Source organism: Prosopis cineraria, unplaced genomic scaffold (assembly GCF_029017545.1).
Source record: "Prosopis cineraria cultivar Desert tree isolate PC_DT_omini unplaced genomic scaffold, ASM2901754v1 PC11, whole genome shotgun sequence".
Taxonomy (NCBI): Eukaryota; Viridiplantae; Streptophyta; class Magnoliopsida; order Fabales; family Fabaceae; genus Prosopis; species Prosopis cineraria.
Genome location: NW_026555342.1, coordinates 20,892,902 through 20,917,586, shown reverse-complemented (window position 1 = coordinate 20,917,586; position 24,685 = coordinate 20,892,902). Strand labels below are relative to the sequence as shown.

The following is a 24,685-nucleotide window of genomic DNA, read 5'->3' as shown; positions in this document are numbered from 1 at the left end:
TTTAGTTTAGTTTGATAATAAAACTAATAACGGGAATTGCGCTTACATGCTTTCTTAAAATCTGAGAAGAGTTATATTATTAAATAATTATAAATAATATGACTTATTATAAATTTTATATTTTGCATATATTTATATTTAAGTTGATATCATTTTATTTTTCTAACAGACACCTGAATTTTTTTTTTTTTTGGGGAACTTATCAATGTCACATAAGTTTTAGAGATAAAGGATAGTGTTGGCTTTGAAATATTTATAAAATATAATTATTACTTTATTCCAAAAAAATATAATTAGCATCTTTATGTATAGAAAAAAAGTAAAGTTGCCTTAAATGTTTCAAAAAAAAATGGCACAGTATGACCTAAATTTAATGTTTAAGAAACTAAATGCAATCGGCTGGTTTAACAGGTTAGATATCAAAAATTACTTAGTGTACGATTTAGTACTAGGGTGAAAGCATAAACTAGTTCTAACCAGCTGAACTGGCAAGAATTTTTTATTTTTCAAAATTTTTAAAAAATGTAAATCATGTTCCTAAACTATATTTTACACACTATAAGTCTTAGAAGAAAAAACTAGTGTACAGAAATGTACAAGAAATATGTATATATATAGGCACACACTCTTGTAAAATTTTAAATTTTAAAATAATTATAAACATGTATATTATATAAATATCACATCTCATAATTAGTTTCTTTTTATTTTTAAATTGTAAAACACTTATTAATTTTCTTAAATTATATTTTTGAAGATCAATAATAACACATTTATAATAAATTGAAGAGAAGATAACCCCTTGCATTCTTGTCTTCCAAATTTAATTACTAATCAAATGATATTTAAAAACAAAAAAGCAAAACAAATGATTCATAACCTCATATATCCTCCAATGTTATATTATTTATCATATAAATTCAGACATCCTACATAATAAATGACATGAATTCAGTATATAATTGGCAACTAGTACTCCAATATATTTTGTTGGAGCAGGCTAAAATTAGCCCTACTTCTCAAAGAATGCTAAAATGTCCTTGACTCCAGATATACGCAAGACACATCTACATAGGTCAGAACACTAACACACGTGGAAGCTATAAGATTACATACAGAGATACACAAGAGACATGTACATATATCATATTATTATAACATCTCTAATCCTACTGATTGGGTCCGTCGAGGATTAACATAATCATCAGAAGTTCTTACACTCTCCCACCGCGAAGAATTCCAATGGCGAACATTTTGAGTTCCGCCAAAGGTTGCAGCTCTTCCTATATTATTGTTGAAATTGAGACTGCCAATACTGTCGTAAATGCCTGTGGCGAATCTCCCAAGTGTCTTGTTCCAAACACCATCATCATCAGAAGTTTCTATAGTATTAATGCCTTGATCTTCTTTCTCTTGATGATAGTAAGTCCTCAGCAGAGCCACGATCAAGAAGATGGTGGAAGTGAGACCACTTATCACATAGAGAATCCAAAAGTCAGCGAGGATTAGGCTTTCAGTTTCAGAAGATGACGATGTTGAGTCGCTTGAGCAATTATTGGAAGGAGTCAGCCATTTGTCTTCCAAACTCTTGAGAGTTCCATTTTCTGCTAGCCTTAAAATTCCTTCTGAGAAGTCTTTCACCAAGGGAGAATTTCTTTGGAATACCTGCTTATATAGTTACAGTCAGAGTTCAAAATCTAACTTTGTGACACTACTATAAAAAGGCATATAAAAGCGCCATTTTTGGAGTGCTTATATAAAAGAAAAATACTCAAATAAATAGAAGCGAAATTATGGGAGCATTTATGCAAGAAAGTGCTCCGAAAGAGCTAATTTATAGGAGTGTTTTTTTAAAAAAAAAAATTGCATTTGGTAGGTCTCTATAGGGACAGATCTAGAGCTTAGAAATTGGGGCCCAAATTGAAAATAAAATGAAGAATGGAGGCCAAAATCTAATTTAAATTATTTTATAAATAAAAAAATAATTTTTATCAAAGGGCCAATAACCCATCTTGGCTCCATTGTGGATTTGTCACTAAGTCTTTGTTTCTGGGAAAAAAAATTACAAAACCCAAGAGAACGGTTTATTTATAAATGTTTCAAAAGTTGATAAATTTTTTATTTTTTTTAAATTAATTAAACTGACAGGAGCATTTCTTGTAGAAGCATATAAAAGCTAAGCACTCCTGTAGGTCTCACTTATAGAAGAGCTTTCAAAGCGCTTCTATACATATGGGACTGCCTAAATATGGAGCACTTTTAAAGCACTCCCATAGCTTTTTTTTTTTTATTAGTGTGAATCAAAATGTAATGAAAATTTCAAAGATCAAGTTAAAATTTATAAAAATTGTAGGGTACTCACAAAGCCGAGGCCTCCAAATTTATAGCCAGCAGAAATTGCAGTATATTCATTGCAGTACTTGCTTAGGAAAACCTTCTCATATGGGCTCTCAAGTAAGAGAGCAGAAATTGCTTTGCTCTTAAACTTGGCCACAAAGTCATGTTCACCATCAAGATCTCTAATCTGGTCTATGGGGAATCCATACACATTGAGCAAGTAGTTCTTCACAAATTGACTGCTATTATCACAGCCAATTGTTAACTTATTTTGCTTCAGCCACTGAATGTCTCTCCCATTATTCATGCGTTTTACAGTGAGCATAGAAGACAGATTTGCAGTGTAGCTTGAAGTCAGAACAAAAATCAGAAATAGCCATACAGCAACCACCACTCTTGCTGAGTTGCTGTACAATTTACCCCCTGAGGAACATCAAATTAAAAGATAATAATTAAGATGCTGGTTAGTGTTATTAAGGAAATGGATATAGACGTTGCTAGACAAAATCATCAGTCAAACGTGATTCAGGAAATAAAGGTTATAAGGGCTAGTGGCTGGATTGAGTGGAAGGATTTGATACTCTCCTTAACATCACTGAGGGAAAAAATTATACTGCAAGACTACTAGAATATTGTATTAATCACAGTTAAGCTGGATGTACTCATTTTATGAGTTTCACAAGTGAAGTGGGGACTTGGGGTTTACAAGTTTAAAGGCTCTTCCAATCAATATACTAGGTTTTTAGGACAGGCTCTCTTTTTAAACTTATAAAATTAATAGTGTCATTCATTGAGTGGCCTAAAGGGTTACAAGTAAGTAGGAAGTTAAGTGAAGTGTCATGGATTGAAGCTATTAGGGACATAAGCACTAGAACAAGATGACATTGTTTTGAGTCTCACATGAAGAGCCTCACAAGTGGAGTAGATTTATATGTTTAAGGACTCTTTCTCTTAACAAACTAGTCTTTTAAGATGTACTCTCCCTAGTCCTCATAAGAACTCACCACAAGCTTATATAATTGTGATAATTGTGATTAATCCTCTAATCATAATGGTTTAATTGCTCCTTGTGAGACTTCATCTTAAGTCTAATAGAAATGTAAATGTTATTTGGACAGAACAACGCTTAAATTATAAATTAATTGATGGTACTCGAAACAAAAGAGGGAAGAGAGTTAAGATCAACATTAAGCTTGCCTTTTTTTTTTTCCTGTTGGGGAAATTGAATCTTACCGTGAGCGAAAAATAGAGAAGAAAAGGCGAACCAAGTTGTGTTGCTGAGTTGAGTTTTCCATGTTCCTTTATAGTAAGGGTTTAAGGGATGCTCCAAGAACCAGATGGCCAGCGTTGTGTAGAAGAAGATAGCAGCAGTGGCCAACCACATTTGCCAGCTAAATGGCTTCACAAACAGAAACGTCGTGCCTTCCGTCTCAGCTGGAAATATGAGTGATAGACCAGAGTCTGTGTATGGCTGTGTGAAAGATACATTCTTAGATCGATCTTCAAGTATTGTTACGTCTCCAACAATAGCATCATAGGACTGTCATAATTCAGTGCAAACCAATAGGTTAGTTTTTCCCCCCCATTGACAACTAATCACATCTCAACTTTAATTAATTTAAAATGTAAGATTCTGCTTATTCAGGACTTAATTGACTAATTCAGCCAGTGAGCCAGATAATCTACTTAATTGACTACAATTCAAAAGCATATTGATAGAGTTATAATGACTGGGGTCAAATTAAAATTTTCAAAAATTATTAATTCGAATTTGATGAATGATGACATACCGTTATGTTATGAAAATCATATAAAAGATTAATTAAAATTTTAAGGAAAAATATTAAATTAACAAAGAAGAAAAGAACTATATATATGTGTGTGTGTGTGTGTGTGTATTCTGTTTTTCTTTCTTGTAATCAAACTATATATATGTATATATTCTATCAAAAAAAGAACTATATATATATATATAAATGCACGTTTCATGAACCATTCGACTGTTCAAAATTTTGTCTTTTCCCCTCATAGAAGATTCAAAATATTTATTTTTAGCATTTTGCAATCAAAGAAGAATTTTTTTCCCTCCGCCCTATATGGACCAGGTCTAAGTTAAAATGAAGAAAAGTCTAAGGAAGTGTATTCCTAAAACCAATTTCAGTGCTCATCATACAGGTTAATACTAAGAGCTTATCTCCTTTAGACCATTTAAATCTAATTTAAAGGGTCAAGGTTTACAAATTTTTACTTTTATTTTAAAAAAATTATTTTAATGAATATAGAGTCTAAAATAAAGACAATATCTTAGTTGTCAATCTTTTAAGAAATAATTTTTTATTTAAAAAGCACCTGTTGAAAAACTATAAATATAGATTATGAAAATTATATTTGAATGATCTAAAGATGATGAGCTCTCAATGCTCATTTGTATAATGATCAGAAAAGCAATGAAACTGGTTCCATGTATTCTCCTTAAAGAAAAAAAGGTCTAATGAGAGAGAAAATTGTTGAAAAAGTCAGCAGCAATATTATCTGAGTTCATACATTCGCAACTAGATATATCTAATTAATGATTGAATTAATAGTAGGAAATGATATGCATGTACTAGCTAGCATTTCATATATAGTTAAATACGGGGAAAAAAAATATATACACAGGGTTGAGATTTTACCTCGTTGGCAACACCTTGTATAAGCACATCATAAGATACATCGAGGGGGTAATATTTATATGGCAGACCAGAATACCTATCTTTGATCTGTTCTTGAATCTTTTCAAAAAGATCAATACAAAGGCCACTATATTTCCCAGGAGACTCTTCCTTCACATAATTTTCAAAAGCAGGATTTGTAGGAACTGCTACTTTTAAAGGATTCACTTCTGAAGGTATATTCCATCCTCTTGGAACATTATCATCATCATCATCATTGTTTAGATTCTTTAGAACTCCTGGCCAAACCACTGGACCACTCAGATTATTTGTAGCAGTTTCACTTCCTTTCTCTATGTCTTCCAAAGACTTAAAGAACTTCAAGTTTGGTACCCAAAAGTCCAGGCCTGTGTATTTCTTGTTAACCACGTTTATCACTCTTAGCAATGGAGTCTGTGATAAATGGCCTTCCTTGAACCCTATGTTGCCAGTTAAACCAGAGAATTTGCTAGATAGCATTGTCTTCAACAAAACCCTTGAGTTATAAGTGTTATTAGTGTCACTCATCTTCTCTAGGGCTTTTGTGATGATACTCATGCTATCATAAGCTTGCAGGGCATACAATCCTGGCTGAGACTTGTTTTGAAATTTTTCTATGAATTGAATATAAGCACTTGAACTTGTAGAATAGTAGCTTTTGATTCCAATAGTACCTTCCATGGAGGATAAGACAGACTCGTCGACTAAGTCCAGCATTCCAGCAATGTCCTCATTGATAATCCAAACTGATTCTTTCCCTAGGAACCCTAGTTTCTTAGCTTCGCTAAACAAATGAGTCACCATAGGCAATGATGCTTTGAGAACAATGAAAACCCTAGATTGTGCTGATAATAATAGCTTTATCAGTTCATCAAGAACAAGCCCTTTTGGATCAGATAAAGAAGAAAATGGTGGAAGGATGAGCCTTCGCTCAATTTGGGAATTAGTCTTCAAGAGAGCTTCAGAAAGGAGGGTTAACATGCTTGAATCAGTACTATAAGGATCATCTTCATATATTGCTATAACCTTTTGCCAGTTATATGCATGAACAATATCAGCTATGCAGTTCATATTTGCTGTCTGGTTCTTGGCCATTTGAATCAAGAAAGGCCAACGAAATGGCATTGATGAAGATGGTGAAGATATTGAAGGAGATGAGAATGAAATTACTGGAACATGAGCTTTATCTCCAAGAACTGCTACAAAAGATGCTTCCGGCCATGTCTCCATTCCAATTATAACCTTCACTTTCGTCTTGTTTATGAGCTCCTCAGCTGGAAAACAAAGTAATTGCAGGTGATTCGCTCGTTGTTAGAGATAAAGAAGCTTCACATGTAATAATTTGAAATTATATTAGAAATATATAGAGCTTGAGATTTAAGCTATGTTGGTGAGAATTTTGCATTGGTATTAAGAGCCACCCAATATAGGGACACGAACAAAGGGAAAAAAAAAAAAACTGGCAAAAAAGAAGGGAAAAAAACAAGAGATTAAAAAGAGAAGAGAGAGAGTGAGAGAGGAAAAAATGTAAGATGATGGACTTAAGGCTACAAAAAAAAAATACAAATTCAGGCAAGGAAAAGGCAAAAAAAAAAGTAGTAGGAAAATATTAATGATAAAGAAGTCTCACATCTAATAATAATTAGAAAATAAATTAGGAGTTTATAAATTTTGAAATAGATTACTGACAAATCATGATTTTTTTATATATATTATGTCACATTTTCCATGCATTTTAATAATAATTTTAGGCTAATTTAGGTTTATTGGATATTATTTGAATTATTAGCCATTTTGGATTAATGATATATTTTGGCATTAATTATGAGAATTTTGGGAATAAATTGTTAATATTTTACTTTTCTTATTTTTAACATGGCTTAATTTTGTCAATCTATAATTTGACAATTATTTGAGTTTTAGGCCATTTTGTGAGAAAATTATAATTGTTGAAAAAATTAATATGAAAATATTTCATGAGATATGAGATTTACCTTGGACATAATTTATACCAATAGATTTATTTAGACTTTTCAGGTTATAGAAGGACAATGAATAAAATTCAATGGCAAAGATTAATTTTTGAATTTCAAAAGACATATAATGGTTAAGGCTTTGAAAGATATTTTAGATTCATTAAAGATATTATGGAAAATCATAACAAAGAAAATCATGGGAATTTGTCTTTTCTTTTTTATGTATTTTTTCATTAGCTCTTTTTGAATTTAATAGTTAAGATTTTTTTAAAAAGTCTACTCCCCAGCCCTCTCTTCTAGCCCTTGAATTATTTTTCTCAAATCTCTCACTTCCTTATCAAACTGAACCAAACCAACATAAATATGTGAAAATTGATTATAAATAAGCTTTGGAGGAAATTCTTAGATAAATTTAACATACTATGTTATTTCATCAAAACATGAGGCAGCAATAGATATAAATTAATTATATTAATAATAATAGGGAGAGAATACTCAAAATTAAATATGAATTTTGTTATGAGAATAAAATTAATTAAAATAATATTATATAATATTTTATTTAGAATTTAGATGTACCTTATCTGTTTAAAAATTGCTCTTTAGTTTGATTTGATTTTTTTGTTCGTTGGTACCATTGATTCATCCATCAAATTTCATTTCCTCTTTCCATTTGTTTATTTCACGCGCGCGCACCACACAGTTTACTTTTTCTCTCCTTTAATTTCCACTTATCCATCCCCAGCCACGTGAATTGTCATCCAATCATTCATCAATTTCTTTGTCCTTTCATCCATTTTCCATCCAATTTCACGCAGCTTCACCCCGCCTTTACACATCAACAATTCATCCATTTTCCATTATTTCCCATGGCCGTGATTTACAGTAAGCTTGGAGGAAGAAAAAAAAATCATGAGTGCTTGAGCCTAGAATTTACACTTAATTATAGGGGATTGATTTTTCATTTATCTTTTTAATTCAAGAACTTAAAATTATTTAAGTAATTTTAAGTTGTAATACTTGAATACAATTTATTTTTAGATTGTAAATATTTTGAATCTTGAATTAGACTAAATTTATATTGAATGATTTGCTGCAATTTATGTTTATATAATACCTAAATTGCTCATTGAAAAGAATGATAAGCTAGAATTAGCTAAATTATATTATGTCACTTCCAATTTAATTGAGTGCCAACACAACTAATTAAGGCATCATTTATTATCCTCAAACATGCTTAAATGTAAAAAAATTTTAATTCATTATTATGAACATAATATAAATAAAATATATATAATACTCACCAGCCGAAGCTGCCTGCAATGGATTTCTTAGAGAGTGACGAAAATGAAGGGATATGTTGAGACTCTTTGAATAGTTATTGAAGCTTTGGGCTGCAATTTCCATGGCTGCTTTCTGTTGTTTTCCAGATGGAGAATCAACATCAAGAATTGCTCCAACATCAAAATTGATACCATTACTGCTATCAGCTGCAACTCCTGTGAAGCAATTGAGAAGGAGAATGGAAGTGAACGCAGCAGAAAAAAGAAGTAAAAGGCTTCGATCCGTATTATTCATAGCCTTTGGGATGAATAAGTTTGGTAATTTATGTCAGGTATAAGATTGCAAGTCGTAGTTGTTTTTGTGTCCATCAGCTACCAAAAGTTACAGAAATCAAGCCTTTATATATAAGAATTTGATGATGGAGATGAGAATTGGTTCGGCTGTTTCTTGCATAAGTTGCAAAAGATCGATTCAAGCCTGCTTAGAAGTCAAATAAAGCGACGGTGAATCTTCTGGGTTCTGCGAATAGTACTTGAAAATTTAGTATCTTTGCTTGGGAATGTTGTGTTGAAACGTGTCAATAACGTAAGCAGGAATTTTTCTCGCTGAAGATTTTTTTACAGCATAGCTAAAATAAAAAAGTATATGAAAAACATATAATCATTGGCTTTTATAATTTTATCCGGTTTTTATTTTAATCCTATAAGTTTTTTAATATTTTAAATCTTTATAATTTTAATAAGATTGAATGACATTTATTTCTCAAGTTTCTAATAATATTAAATTTTAGAAATTATAAGGATTGAAAATATTAAAAAAAATAACATGGATTAGAAACAAAACTAGATAAATCTATAGAGATAAATGATTATGTTCTCCCTAAAATATATCTACAGACTCTAGTCATATAATGGTGTGGCTTTTATTTTAAAAAAATCTGCAATTGACGTTAAGAAACTAAAGTTAGGATAAAATCTTGCAATTGTGACATGATTTATATTTAGATACATTTTTTAAGTCAATTGAACAAATTAAAATTTATTTGGATAATTTAATTTAAAAGTCAGTTGAGATGTATAATGATAAAAATAGACCTGTATTTTCTTGTAAATATTTTGTGATTAATTTGATATTTTTAGGGTAAATATAAAACTTAAAATTACAATCTTTCAAAAAAGTAGACAAAAAGCAATTGATAAATAAAAAATCTTAAAATGTAAAATAAATTTATAAATTATAAAATATTTATTGTTTCATGATTTGTTTATATGTCATCTAACTTATTTGCATAGAGTATTAAATCAGGAATATTTGAATTTTGATTAAGATCTTATCATTTCATCAGTCATCTCACAATCTTATAATCTGAACCTAGTCTGGTATAAGGCTTAAATCTATTCGTTTTGTTAGAAAATGACCATTCTCGTATATTTTTGTTATTGCAGAATTATTTAAAGCAATTGCAATATAGCCAGTAGCAAGGTTTCTTTGAATGTTTCTACGTGCAAAATTTGGATATTCAAACAAATCCAAATAAATTACAAAATTTTTAAGGCCAGACTTAAATGTTTAGAAATTTTTTCACTTTAAACTTTTTCAGATTGCTGGAAGAAATTTCGAGTCAAGTCCGAACTCAAATAGCCTCAACTCAAATACCCAAATTTATTTTTATTATTTATAAAATAATATAAAAATAAGATAAATGTTTATGTTTTTAAAAGGTAGGGCCAACATTACTAAATGCTCCATTTTATTTAGTTGAAGGACAACATTACTACAACTAATAATTCACATTCTGTGCTCATCACCCACAAGGTGATCCCAGCCCTTCATTTTCTCCCAAAATGATCTCTGCCCTTAATTTTAAATTAATTTTAAAATATTTTAAATATTATATTTGTGAAAATAAAAATTGTAGAAATTTTTAATATTAAATCTGGACTGCTCTTGATGCTCATTACATGATGAGCACTATCATACACATCACACCTGATATGATCTGAACAATCTAGATTTAATTTTTTATTTTTATTTTATATTAATCAAAATAAAAATGCATAAAAAAGATCAAATAATAAATCTCTTGATAATCAATCTTATTAGTTTATATTTAATCTAGATGATTCAATTTAATATAAATTTTTTATATCTTTTATAAATTGACTGTTCAGATATATTCTAGACAGTCTAGATATAATCTGAATGCTCCAATTTAATATTAATTTTTTTATAAATTTTATAAATTGATTATCTAGATATATTTTTAGACACTCAAAATTTAATAATAATTTTTTACAATTTTTTTCACAAATATAATATTTAAAATATTTAAAAATTAATTTAAAATTAAAAAGTAGAGATCATTTTGAGAAAAAATGAAGGGCTGGGATCACCTTCTAAGTGATGAGCACGGAATGGGAATCCTTTAAAACACTGGGTGCTCCTTAATAAATAATTTAAGAGTAAAAATGTGCTTTAATAAAATTTGTGTGAAATTAAAAGATTTTTCAAAGCTATGCTTTTATTATTTTTTTATACATTTTTTTTGGTGGGGGGGGGGCGTCGGGAAGGCAACACGAAGTCTCCTCTGCAGAGTGGGTCCGTGTCCTTTCCCAAAGGATTTATAGGGGATAGATATTGAAAAGTCAGAAATATTCTGAGGCTTAAACTGAAAATTCAAAAGTTTGAAAAGTCAATTCCACTGGCTTTGAAGGTTGACAGAGAATATTAGATTTTTTTTTTTTTTTACCAACGACGGAGAATATTAGATTGCATTGTCTTTTCATTATTTGTTCTTACCCAATTTTTTTCTAGGAATCTTGTTGCAAAAACCACAAATTTAATCTTATTTTTTAGTTATCACTTCCTCTCTCAATTAAAAAATATAAAATATTTTTAATCAAATTTTATCTCTTCATTTTATAAATATTATTTATCTTTAAATTAATCTTATATTTTTTATATTTACTCTTATTTAATAGAATGTTTCACCCTAAAATAAATACAAAGTAATTTATTTAATAGAGACACTTTTTAAAAAAATATAATAATTATATTTTAAAAGATTAAAAATATTTTATATTTTTAAATATTTAATCTTTTAAAAGATGCTTTATATTTTTTGGTGGAGGGAGTATGTTTTTAAAGTAAGATATTATTAGAGATACCTTGTAATGCTTCAACTAGGATCCATTATTCAAAAAGTTCCGTTTCAATGGAACGGTATGTGTTGACTTCTATGAGTTCTATCTTGCCTGTCGTCATTACGGTGACAATCAAGATTTCTTAGCGCCAAGTGTGCAATATATATTAATTAATATACTAACATTAATTAATATATTCAAATTTTAAATATATATTAATTAATATTAATATTAATATTAATCATCTCTCGAGTTTAACAGTATTCAAGTATAATATATATATATATACATATATATTTTGGCTTATATTTTAATTTTAAATACGGGCTTTACAATTTTTTAGGATAAATTAATAAGATGTCCTAATTAAGGAAAACATGCATTTTCCCTTTGAAAGTTGGGAGAATTATATATAGATTTCATAAATAAAGAAACTAATTATTCAAAGCAGTCTCATCCAATTGCAAATACTGAAATTTAACATGGAAATATAGAAGTTTGGCTTGTAAATGTACTGAAAATTAATTTATTTTTTTATTTGGGACTTGAATGTAATTCTAAATTATATATATTCGAGTTGTTTGGCCATCGACCATTTCCAATTGAATAATAATCTTGCTTAAGATTGTGTGCGTGTGTGTGTAACATTATTTTGTGGCAACCATGGAAGCTAATTAATCAAATTATTCTATTATCTTGGTCTATATATCCTATTTCCGACAAAATATTTTATCAAATTCAAACCATAAAATTATAGCTATCCTTCTGTGACGTCAAAATGAAGATTGAGTGGTAGTTTTATAATGGGAGAATCACACTACAGGCCTCAAAAAAGGAAAAAATTATACTGCAGGCCCAATATATTTTGTTGTTGCATTGCAGTCCTAAGAACCCTTGTTATAATTTCTCTTGGGAGTGAAAGTATAATTTTGCCCTTATGTGATTTGAAAACTCAAATCATACACAACACAATATCCATTGATACACAATACAATGTCTATATATGTCTAATTAATTAATAGATTTAATAAAATATATAATGTCTATAGATACACAATATGATGTTCATAGATGCATAGCATGATGTTCATGCATGGACACACATAGACATTATATTGAAAATTTATGAACATCATGTCGTGCATCAATGAACATCATATTGTGCATCGATGGACATTGTGTTGTACATTCTCTATGTCACTTTATTTTAATTAATCTATAGATCAATTAGATATGTATAGACATTGTGTTGATAATTTATGAATATTATTTTGTGTATTTATAGACAATGTATTGTACATTATTTGAGTTTTCAAATTACATAAAGGCAAATTATATTTTTTCTCTCAAGAAAAATTGCAACAAAGACCTTTGGACCAGCAGTGTAATATTGGGTCCAAAGTAAAATTTTTTCTTGTTTTAGGGCCTGTAGTGTGATTCTCCCTTTTATATTTGGGCAACAAATTAACCATCTAGTATTCATTACAAAATTGAAAATTATATTGCAGTTTCAAAATAGTAAAATGTAAAATCATAGGTAGGCAGCTTGTAGTTGAAAAAAAAGGGTAAAAAAGCAAATTAATCTCTAAATTATGGGTTTAGGTGCATTTAAGACTTTAAATTTATTTTTGATACAATGTTTTCCTTTAATTTTTTAAAATGATATAATATAATCTAGCCCCTACCATTAATGAAAGTTAACTTTGACCGCTAGCTGACCAAAAAATCATTGAAAAGGACATCAAAAAATAAAGAAAAGGATGAACAAAGTTTTTTTTTGGTGTCCTTTTCTATTATTTTTTAGTCAATTAACCATCAAAGTTAACTTTTGTTAATTGTAAAAGCTATATTGCATCATTTTTAAAAATTGAAGGAAAACATTCTACCTAAAATGAGTTTGGGGTCCCAAATGCTCCAAGACTTATAATTTAAAAACCAATTTGGTCTTTTAGCCTTAAAAAATGTCAGTAACTGGAAAACAGATAGGAGAGTGAAAGAAGAGAGAAAATTATAGATTAAGTGTTGACATGGTAAAAAAAATATAAATTATCTTGATTTAGCTTTCTATATTATCTATATGGAATTCCCTAAGTTGATATAATTAGTCGAAAGATTTTTCCAGTCATAAGAGTAGTGAAAATGAAGTTTTCTATTCTTAGCTCATTTTTCAACTATAGAGTTTTCCACAGTTCGTTCAAAAACTTCTTAGAATTCCACAAGAAACTTACCTCAAACTTTTCTCTTAATTCAACGCTAGCCCTATCAATGGTTTTTCTGGTAATCTCGCACAAAAACTCAACCCAATATAATATAAAAGATCTTCACAGTTAAGGAATACAAGACAACATCCAGAAGTAGCTTTCTCTACCTAGACTAGTTCGCTTTGCAAGCTTGTAAGGTAACGGCAACAATTTTTTTTAAAATTTTTAGCTGGATTTGTTGGGTGAGCTGATTGTAACCTTAAATCTTCCAATTAAAATAAATTACATCTTGATGATACGATATGTTTGTTTTTCAAATAGTGAAAATTGAGCACATATTAAATAATTATTTTGGAAGCTAACGACCCTTTATAACGTACTTCTGTACTTCTGAATTTTTTAAATATATATCCAAAACCTCAACATAGCAGTAGAATATATATATATATATATATATTAAACTCAACTTAAAAGGTATCTTATAAAAGTCACCTAAGACTAGCTCAGTCGTAAGTGTTAGATATGGCATGAATAAAAGTCTAGGGGTTCAAATGAAAATCGAGTATATAACTTTTCTTATATACTCTAACCATAACCAAAAAAAACATTAGAATAAAGAAATTTGTAATTTTTCATTCATCCTTAAAAAGACCAATCTCATAATTTTCTTGCTAAGCCTATATATGTTGTCTGTTCTGATTGTGGCATATGCTTCTCTCATCAAAACTACAATTTTGATCTTTTTCCTTTTAAGAATATATATAATGTCCGAAAAACCAGATATAAGATAACCTACAACCAAATAATTTCACATGGTCTAAAGTGAAAAACATAACTAAATCAATAACAACAATATATGACTTTGCTTTAAATGGTGTTCCAAAATGTAAAATTAAGGAACAACAACATTACAAGAACGTCTTTTTTACTATTTGTCGAGGCTGAAAATCCATTCTATTCTAGAATAACTGAAAGACCACCAAGTGAGTTTTATTATATTGGATTATAGTTGGATCCAACTAATTATCTTCATCATTATTTCTAAATAAAGCAAGTTATTGTCGCCTTTTCCAAAAATATTTGTAGTTTAATTTCCCTATATTTTCTCATGCCTCACCAACAAACACTATTATAAATAACTGATTTTGAAGCTTTTCATATTCAAGAAGAAGAAGACCAATATGTCAAAATCAATATTATTGTTCTTCTTTTTCCTGGCTTTTTCCCTTGTTACGTCTAATCATTTGGAAGAATATTCTGCAAGTGACCATGCTTTGATACCTGCAATTTATGTTTTTGGAGATTCAACTGCCGATGTTGGAAATAACGATTATCTGAATTCAAAAGCAAAAGCAGTTTGGCCTTATGGTGTTGACAATAATAATGCAACGGGTCGATTCAGTAACGGCAAAGTTTCAGTTGACTTTCTTGGTAAGATTTTACGCAAATCAACCAATACGGATCAAATCAACATCAATATAATATATATATATATATATATATAACCTACATATGACATATATGTCACATCATTCATAAGAAATTAACAGTACCTATAATTATTCCTTAAACTCCTTATAATTTAGGAATTCACTTATTAATACAATTATTTATTGGGTTAAAAGGCATTTTACCTGTCAACTATTTGTGAAAAGCACCGGGTATTCCAAACTATATATTAAAACAATGACACTCCTCAAGTATTAAAATTGTTACAATGTTGCTTACTTGACTAATAGACATTAACATCGATCATTAACTTTATATTGACTCTGAGTCAAAGCATATTTTTCCCCTAAAGTATTCATGGAAGAGTAACTAGCACTCTAAATTCAAGTTTAATCATGTAGAGCAATTGGCACCCCTATTTTTTCATTGAAACCTGCACGCATCATCATCATGTTTAAGGTGTCATATTTTGCTAAGTATTCATTTGTATAAAAAAGTTTATAAACCTGGATTCACAATCAATTAGTAACGTCACAAGTTATATATGTCTATGATCATGACTTGCTAACTAGATACTTGTCGGTCAAGAAAAAGTTGTTTCAGCCTGCATTAATGTCAACATCAAAACATGATCCACCTATTTTAGTTAAAAAATTTGGAGGATAAAATGGATACCATTTCGCTTCCTAACTAAGGACTTATCGGTGAAAAAGATGTATATATGTTTGTCATCCTACACCAACTATAAATTGATGGTTTTGTACTAGATTATACATGTCTATCCAGACTACTTATAGGACTAACAAATGAACATACCTATATAACCTATAACAGTATAAATAGATATATATAATATGTGATATTATTGTCAGTTGTTGGTTACTCCTCCATGAATACTCCAGGCACAAAATACTTCTTAACCCAAATCAATATAAAGTTAACAGAACAACGTCAGAGAAATATTGTGATGCTTTTAACACTTGAGGAGTGACATTGTTTTCATAAATAGTTTAGGATACCAGTACTACTACTGGCGAAATAATTTATGGTGAAAATACCTTTTAATCTTATTCACTTTAAAATGGTAAATTTATAATGATTACTGCAATTGTGGGCATATATAACATCAAAATTGTGATAGGTTTCACAACTATCCCAAGATTTTATTGACTCTGCTATTCAAGGAATGCATTTTTGTATCTATCTTATGACATTAAATTGAATAGCAGTAATTGTTTTGTTTTGTTTTTGTTTTTGTTTTTTTTTTTAGAAGTTACTCGAGTAAAACATACTTATGGTGTTTTAATCTTTCTTACTTGCCAAAGCTACTTATTTGGGTTTACCAATGGCTCCTGCATACTTAAGTCTCTCAGAAGATCAAAGAAGTCAAATAGTTACCGGCATAAACTACGCTTCAGCATCGTGTGGAATCTTGAACACAACCGGAATGGTAATTAATTAAGATGATGAAGCTTGAAAAAAATTTCATCTTGCATTTATATAATTAGTTTAGTTTCATCTCTTGAATGTTATATGCTTATCATTAATCTATCTCTGATCATTATCTTCTAAAATTGACTTTTTAATTTGTTTCAGGGAGAATGTTTGTGTCTCACAAAACAAGTCGAGTACTTCACTTTAACTGCAACACAAGATCTTCCCAAAGCAATAAACGATGAAGAGGAATTAAGTGAACACCTCGGCAAATCCATATTCGTGTTCTTCATTGGCAATAATGATTTCAATCCTCAAGTGAATGGTAATCTCACAGCCAAAATGACTTACGAACAATTATCAGATATTCTCCTTGACGAAATCACGACACAAATGAAGGTTCGTTCCAGATGTATTGTTAAAGCTTTTTAAGGTTTCAGTGTATATGTATGCTGCAACGATGTGCTATATATATAACCTTATCTGGTTAATTGTTACATTTTTAGGATAAATTGAAATTTTATTTTAAAAATTCGACCAGATCAAACCAAAGATTGACTTGTTAAATCAGAATATGTTGTTGTCAATTACATAATTGTACTTGTTTATTGTTAAGGGTTAAAAGGGAAATTATTTCACCCTTAAACTATAAACAAAAGCATCTACAATTCTAAACTTTTTTTAATGCAACATTTATATTTAACTTTAAAAATAATGCAATGTCATCTTACTATTAAATTTAATCATTAGTTAACAATATATATATAAAGACCTAAAAAATTATTAAAAAAAGATAAAATAATTTATAAAAATAACCCAAAAATTATAGACAATTAAAGTTAACATTTATTAATGGTAAAGATAATATTGCACTGCTTTAAAATATTAAAGGGAAATATTGTATTAAAAAGGAGTTTAGAGCCCCAAATACTCCTACATTATAATTTAGAGGCTAATTTTCCATTTAACCCTTAAGTTAACATGGAATTTTCAATATATGAAGATGATCTAGAAGAAAATTAATTGTCAAAATTCCAATATCTTGTTGTAAACATCTGAACACCGTGTTCTAACTTATCCAAAGACAATGTCATATCAATTATATGGGCCTGAAGAATAACTTCATAATTATATGGGCCCGCGGCAATTATCTTTCTTGTGTGGGCCTTTGATGACACTCTCCCTATAAAGTTTCAGTGTATATGCTGCAACAATATGATATATATATATACACACACACACACACACACATATATGTATAACCTTATCTAGTTCTGCAATTGCGTGTACATGCATAATCACAAAACATTTTTTCTTTTGACTCATTTTCAGAAAATTTATGATCTTGGAGCAAGAAAGTTTGTGGTATCAAGCCTTTCAGTTTGTCCACCACATTATTATAACCTATCAGCAGGATGTGGAAACAGATATTATGCAGATAAGCTTCCAGGTAGGCTTGAAGGCTTAAAAGACAATGGTCTCACTGGCTTCGAGTTTACAGTATTTGATGGATACGAAATACTTGGAAGGGTTTATCAACATCCAGATGAATTTGGTGAGTAAACCAACTGAATGATGAAATTTTTAGTCCGTAAAATTTATCTCAATTATCAATTAGTCTTTTAAATTTAATTTTTATTAATTTAATACCTTTTATTTTCTTAAATTATTAGATTAATTCTTTAATTTTTAAAATATATATCGACTTTCAAATTAATCTAATGTGTAAAATATATTAATAATTTAACATGTATATGTAGTTAAATGAAAATAAATTAGCCCTTAAAATAGTTTAATTTTCATCAATATAATCAATTATGCTATGCTATAATATTTTATTGTTGAGAAAATTACAAATGAGTCTCATATAAAAAATTTATTTATAAATAAGTCTCATGAATTAGTAAAACTACACTCAAGTCTCATAAGACTTGGTTGTAATGAATTTACTATGAAAAATGACACAAATGCCCTTGAAACCTCATCCCTTTAATTGGTGTTGACTGGGATTGATTGACCATGTGCAGCTTTTGATCGGTCACTGGGTAGCGTTGATTGGTCATAAAATAATGTTTTTTTAAAAAACAGTTTATTGAATTATTTATATTTTAATATTAACAAGTCAAACATTATAGACATACGAGTAACTTTTTAATATTTATAGTTCGAACTCCTTACATTTACAAGTCAACTTAATATAAGTTAAACATGTTAATTTATAAGTCAACTTTACAAATTTACAAGTTAAACATCCTAATTTATAAGTCTAACTTATAAATTTGTGAGCTTTAATTTATATGCAAGAAGTTTACTTGTAAATCTGAGATATTTATCTAGTAGTATGTGATGTTTGACTTGTAAACATTAAAGTATTAATAATTTAAGAAAATTGTTTACTTTAAAAAATTATTTTTAACTAGTCAACAATCATTAACCATCTATCAATGACCGTAAGTAGTTGGTCAATGCCAATCAATGCTAGTTAAAGGGGTGAAAGTCAATTGGTGTTTGTGTCATTTTACATAATAAATTAAATTAATTACAACTAAGTTTCATAAAACCTTAGTGTAATTTTACAAATTCATGAGACTTATTTATAAATAAGTTTTTTATATATGACCTATTTGCAAGTTTTCCTTTATTCTTTTGTTTTTTAAAAATTGAGTCTGTTGTTAAATAATTATATTTTTTTTATTAGTTTGCATAGCTTTCATCAAAATTTCATTATCCATATTAACAGATTTTAGAGTGTTATCTTTTTTTCCTCAAAAATAAGGAACAAATCCATTACTAAGGCAAATTTTAGAAACCAAATCGATAAAAATTAAATTTGAGAGATTAAATTGATAATTAAAATAAACTTAAGAGATTAAAAGCCTTATTATTCATTAATTCTTTGAATGTTAAAATATGAATAAAATCATTTCAATTTATTATTTTCAAAGTACTCATTGCTTTTTCTTTTTCTTTTTTTTTTTTTTGTTGGGCATATACAGGATTCACACACGTAGGTGTACCTTGCTATAACCACGAGAGTAAAACACTTTGTCCTGATAGATCAAAGTACAATCAATTCGACAGATTTGGCCATCAAACTGAAGCCTCACATGAGATTGCAGCATGGGATTGTTTCAAAGGAACTTCATGCTCTCCTTACAATCTATTGGAATTAATCGAGGCAGATTAAATATTGCATAAGATATGATCAATGAAATCAAATTAATAATAATATAAAATATTTTTAATTGACTGGATGATGAACGTTATTTATTTGAAATGTATTTGTAAGGTAGAGATAATCATGAATTGTACTTCACAGGTTCTTTTGAAACAAATTAAATTACTACTTGTGTACTTCTTGCGACGCATTAATCTTTTTTTTTTGTTTGTTATATACAGGTGTTATCATATTGAAAGCAATCATACTTAAAATAAAATAAGATATTAAATGTAAACACCTCTTTTATAAAGGAAATGAACTTTAGTTCACCATGTTATGAATGACTAGTTGTTTTTACTAATCCAACTCTTGTCGATTGAGATGCATTAATCAAATTCATACTTTATCAAGTTTTTTGTTAAATTATTAATTGACTAATGATGTTATGGTTCATAATCATATATATATAGCATGGAATTAATTTTTATCTACTTCTTAATAAAGGAAATGCAACAATTGATCATTGAAGAATGTCAGTGAGAGAGAGGAGGGAATTTAATTTTATACAAATTAAATTGAATGAAAAATCTCATTTAATTTGTTGAATATTTTTGAATTAAAAGTCATTCTCCCCCCCCATGAACTTTTTCCTTAGGATGTGCAGATACTCTGAACTTGATTGTGGGTCATTTTTGCCCCTGAACATTTGAAATCAGTTGCCTCGTCACTTGTCATCAACGCACTTAATGGCTATTATATGGGTCCCACAATTTAAATTTTTAAATATGTCTTTAATAAAATAATATTTGGTTAAAGGTCATTTTTGCTCATGAACTTTTCTCTTAGGGTCTGCGGGTACTCCTAATCTAGAGTAATTTTTGTCCCTGAACATTTAAGATGCACTGCCTCGTCACCTTGCCATCCACGTACCTAATTTCTATTTTGGTCCACCATTTTCTATATTTGTATATGATAAAACTTATACACTCTCACTCTCCCTCCTTCTCCCTCTCCCCTCTCTCTCCTCTATTCACTTTCTCTCTCTATCTTGTGTACGCATGTAGGATGAAAATTCATCTTGTTGTAGATCACACTTTTCTTTCCCTTAATGCTCCTCATCTCGAGAAGGTTCCTCTCACATCGACCTTAGCCTTCTCAACTACCTCTAGTAGCTAGTCTTGTTAGGCTTTGCAATTGATCAGTCTAGACAATCGCCCATCATTTGATTAATCTTAGGGAAATCTACTTGCATAAAGCACCTAGGATATGGAAGAGCCCATCCCTTGGATTCACAAAAGAATAGGCATATCCAGTTCAAGGAGTATCTAAATCGAGTTAATGGCCTCTTTAGATGCTGGTAGTTGTTCTGTTTATTGGATGATTGCACTTTAAGGACTAACTATATGGTCAAGAAGTCAACTAGAGTAGCAAAATTGGAAGGGTTATCTCCAAATATTCCTACATGCAAAAAAATCATCACCAAAAGCATCTTGCTTATCTAAACAAAAAATCAACAATTCAAGCCAACGAAAGAATCAGAGAATTTATTGGAATGGAAAACTTACAGGGTGGCATTTGTAATAACTGCATCCAAAATAGTAAATCCAGTGTTAAAACCTAGTGTTAATTAATGGAGAACAATATCGCCTAGTATACCAAGAAAGACAAAGTATAAACAATACTTATGTAAGTGGTAGATGATGGTTGAGAATGGGAAGTGCTAGGTTATGGATGAGAAAGTTAGAGTCCTAAAGTTGGTGATAGAAAATTCAAATCCATGGATCAAGACTATGACTTGAACTCTTAAAGGCCTTTTTCTCCTCTCTTCCTTAGTTCCCCCTAACTAGGTCGAGGAACCCGAAGACTTGCGACAATGCTACGAACACAAGCTTTTAAACTCCTTTCAAGATTCATTGTCAATTTAAATGGGGGATAACATAGCTATTGTTGAAGCCCTAGAGGAACTTAACCTTTTAAAGGGCCTCTGGGATTGGGGTTTTGCTAGTGGTAGGCTGCTTACCCAAAGAGTTTACAAGAGGCTTAGAAGAGGACCATAAGATGTAGGCCATATGTTTATTGGCCTATGCTATTCGGGAGGTACATATGACTCTCTTTTTCTTCTTCTTCTGCCTCTTCTTCACCTCCTTAAGGATATTTACTAGACCTTAAGTTGTCCTAGTTCTTAGTGCCCTCTAGTTGGCCTCCCTAGGATTCATCCTCTAGATAATCATTGTGTTCAGCCAAGGACAAGGAAAGAGGGGAAAGTCCAAAAGGAGTAGAAATGGTTACTTTAATTTGGGCCACTAAAGTCGCATCTTTCTTAAATCTTGTAATCATCAACATTAAGAGAATTCAAACTACAACAAAAGTGCATAGAGATAGAAGCAAAAAAGAGTTAAGCTAACTTATGAAGAAAACCATAAATGATGTCTTTAATTATGGCACCCACCAACTAGTGAAAAATGCTTTAGGGGGTCTAAGATAGATGTAATAAAGGAGCTCCTATGTGTAGTAAAGAGTATGAAATCTTAATAGTCATAGAGAGAGTAGTCTTTTAAGCCTAATAGTGGTTAGGTGGGTTAGGAAAACATACGCCAACCCAAAATTTTAAGTAAAATTAAAAATCTATAATAATTTATCTTGATATATTTATATTAATTTTAGAGCAAATTTATTAAGAAGGAGAACTAGTCTAGTGGAAATTAACCCCACATCTTACCAATCAAGTCTCATATTTGATTCCTAGAGGCTCAAAGTAAGGAATTCATTTTTTGTATGTTGATTATTTGAGCTTCTAAAATTACCAAATACCCTTATGCCATCAGATTTTTTTTTCCTCTCATCTCACTTATTCAATCATGTTCCATACTAGAAAGAAAGGGAGAGAAGCTTCTGGTCCTTCATCCTATGATTCCTGACTTCACCTTCCTCTTTGCCATTCTATCCTTATCACCAACGATTGTGGGCGCTCATTGCTACCTTGCAAAGGTTAAGTCCTCCACTGTCCTCCCCACCTTTGTTTCATCTTCTTATTTTTCTATTATACCTCCTCCACTCATGGTTGTGTCATTACTGGTGTGTAGGAGCTAACACATGAGAGCTAAATCACCAAGGCTAAGGTACTACTTATGAGTCTTTCTGCTTCTTGGTCTTGTTTTGCTTGTTTTGCTCTCTTTTTTTTGCGGCATGCCCAATTCATTTCCCTATTCAGCCATAAGCTTCGGTTCCTCCTTCCCTTTTCTCTATCATTCTTGCTTTAAGGTATGGAAGCTTCAAGTCCTCTTTTTCTTGTGCTATGTATGTGGGTGTGTATGTTTTATGATTGAAGTAATGATTTATTTTCCTTTTTGCTGTTATGAATGTTTGAGTGGGAATACAAATTGATTTAAGCTGAATTTGAATCCATTTTAATCAAAATTGATTAATTTGATTTTTTGTGAGTTGAATCCATTTTTCTTCTTTTTAGGCTGAGTGCATATTGTTGAGCTTGCTTTGTAAATGGAATTTTGATGTTCACATTTGTTGTAGCGGTTGTACAATTAGAAGGAAGAATGGAAAACATTAATTTAGCAATCTTTAAGTATTTAGAGCATTAGATAGCTATTTTGATTTAAACATATAGCCATGGTAAAGAAAATGGGTTTAGATGATATTTTTATTTGAAATTTATATTGGAAGCTGTTGGAATGGATTTGAAGAGAAGATTGGATTGGAATTATAAATTAAAAAAAAACTATGCTTGTAAGTGCTCGATTAAATTCCTATTAGAAGAATTGGCATATAATGATTAGATACATGTGATAATTTAATTTTAATTAGAAAATTTTTGGAAGACAATTCTCTTAGATAGAAGATGGAATTTTGATTAGTTCAAATATTGATTTAGGACAACCCTTGAAATTAATTGAAGAAGAACAAGAACGTGGTCTTATGGATTAGACACTGTGTAAAATAAAGGATGTTTGATAAATGTTTAAAAAGGAAAATTTTGGAATTTAAGTGGGCAAAATATATTTGATAGATATGTCACTATTGATTAAATAATACTAAAAAGCATTTATGCTTTGCAATGGAAGTCAAAGTTGAAATTTGAGTTTTGTTTTTTGTTTTTGTTTGGCAAGATATTTAAGTTAGTAATTTAAGAATCAAATCACTATTTGTATATTTTTCTTTGGGATGTTTGATGCAACATTGAGAAAGATAAAAGTGAAGATTTTTCTTTCTTTTATTTCTCTGAGTTGTTTTGGATTAGAGATTTTAAATGATAAAGCATGTTTGAGGGAATGACAACGACATTATTTGAATGTTAGGAATTTAAGGACAAAGCATTGTCATTAGGAGACTAATTTGGATGTAAGTTATATACTTGAAAACTATACAGGTAGTGAATAACATCTCAGTTAGTCTACATAAAAAATATCTTCTATTGAAATATTACATTTTTATGTGGATTATTTTTAATTACTATGATAAGTGTTGGATACGTTGTTAATTTAATTATTTTATTGTTTGAAAATATAAAAGTTGTGCGCAAGGAATAATTGAGTTATGGAATGTACATGTACTTTCCCTGAGTTATATTTTCAAGATTTATGAAATTATTTTGATTAGCTTTGGAGAATTTTGGTTATCTGTTGAATATAATAGCGCACACTAATTATAAAATTTTATTTTGACAAGTATTGAATTGAAGTTTGAAATGATTCATGCGAGTCTAATATTGAGAATGTAAATTGTATTTCAAAAGCGACTATTCTTCTTGCATGTTTGAAAAATAATTTTAGAGGACTCTAAGCAAAACATTGGTTGTTAATGGCAGTTCTGTTAGCCTTTGGTGCACCTTGGTCAATGATTAGCTAGTTCATTTTCGTGAGCTCTATTCTCATGTTTGTTATTCGTGGGTCTAGTACCTATATCTGTTTCATGGTTTCAATCACATCTAGTTAGTTACCCTCGTAGACTATGTGTCCATGTCTATTTTGTAATTTTAGCCACATCTGGTCATTTATTC

The 24,685-nt window shown here is 29.8% G+C and overlaps 2 protein-coding genes across 2 annotated transcripts; one reads left to right on the top strand and one right to left on the bottom strand.

Annotated features, from left to right (window-relative positions):
* Positions 1-879: 879 nt before the first annotated feature.
* LOC129287123 (glutamate receptor 2.7-like) lies at positions 880-8,648 on the bottom strand. The gene is made up of 5 exons (XM_054923280.1): positions 8,308-8,648; positions 5,010-6,301; positions 3,571-3,877; positions 2,363-2,760; positions 880-1,665 (listed from the first exon to the last, which is right to left on the bottom strand). The coding sequence occupies exons 1-5, from the start codon at positions 8,579-8,581 to the stop codon at positions 1,153-1,155; spliced, it is 2,784 nt and encodes a 927-aa protein (XP_054779255.1). The 5' UTR covers positions 8,582-8,648; the 3' UTR covers positions 880-1,152.
* A 5,854-nt stretch (positions 8,649-14,502) lies between these two features.
* LOC129286305 (GDSL esterase/lipase At2g04020-like) lies at positions 14,503-19,701 on the top strand. Its single transcript, XM_054922299.1, has 6 exons — positions 14,503-14,614; positions 14,883-15,062; positions 16,406-16,530; positions 16,677-16,913; positions 17,847-18,069; positions 19,511-19,701. The coding sequence occupies exons 1-6, from the start codon at positions 14,503-14,505 to the stop codon at positions 19,699-19,701; spliced, it is 1,068 nt and encodes a 355-aa protein (XP_054778274.1).
* Positions 19,702-24,685: the final 4,984 nt, after the last annotated feature.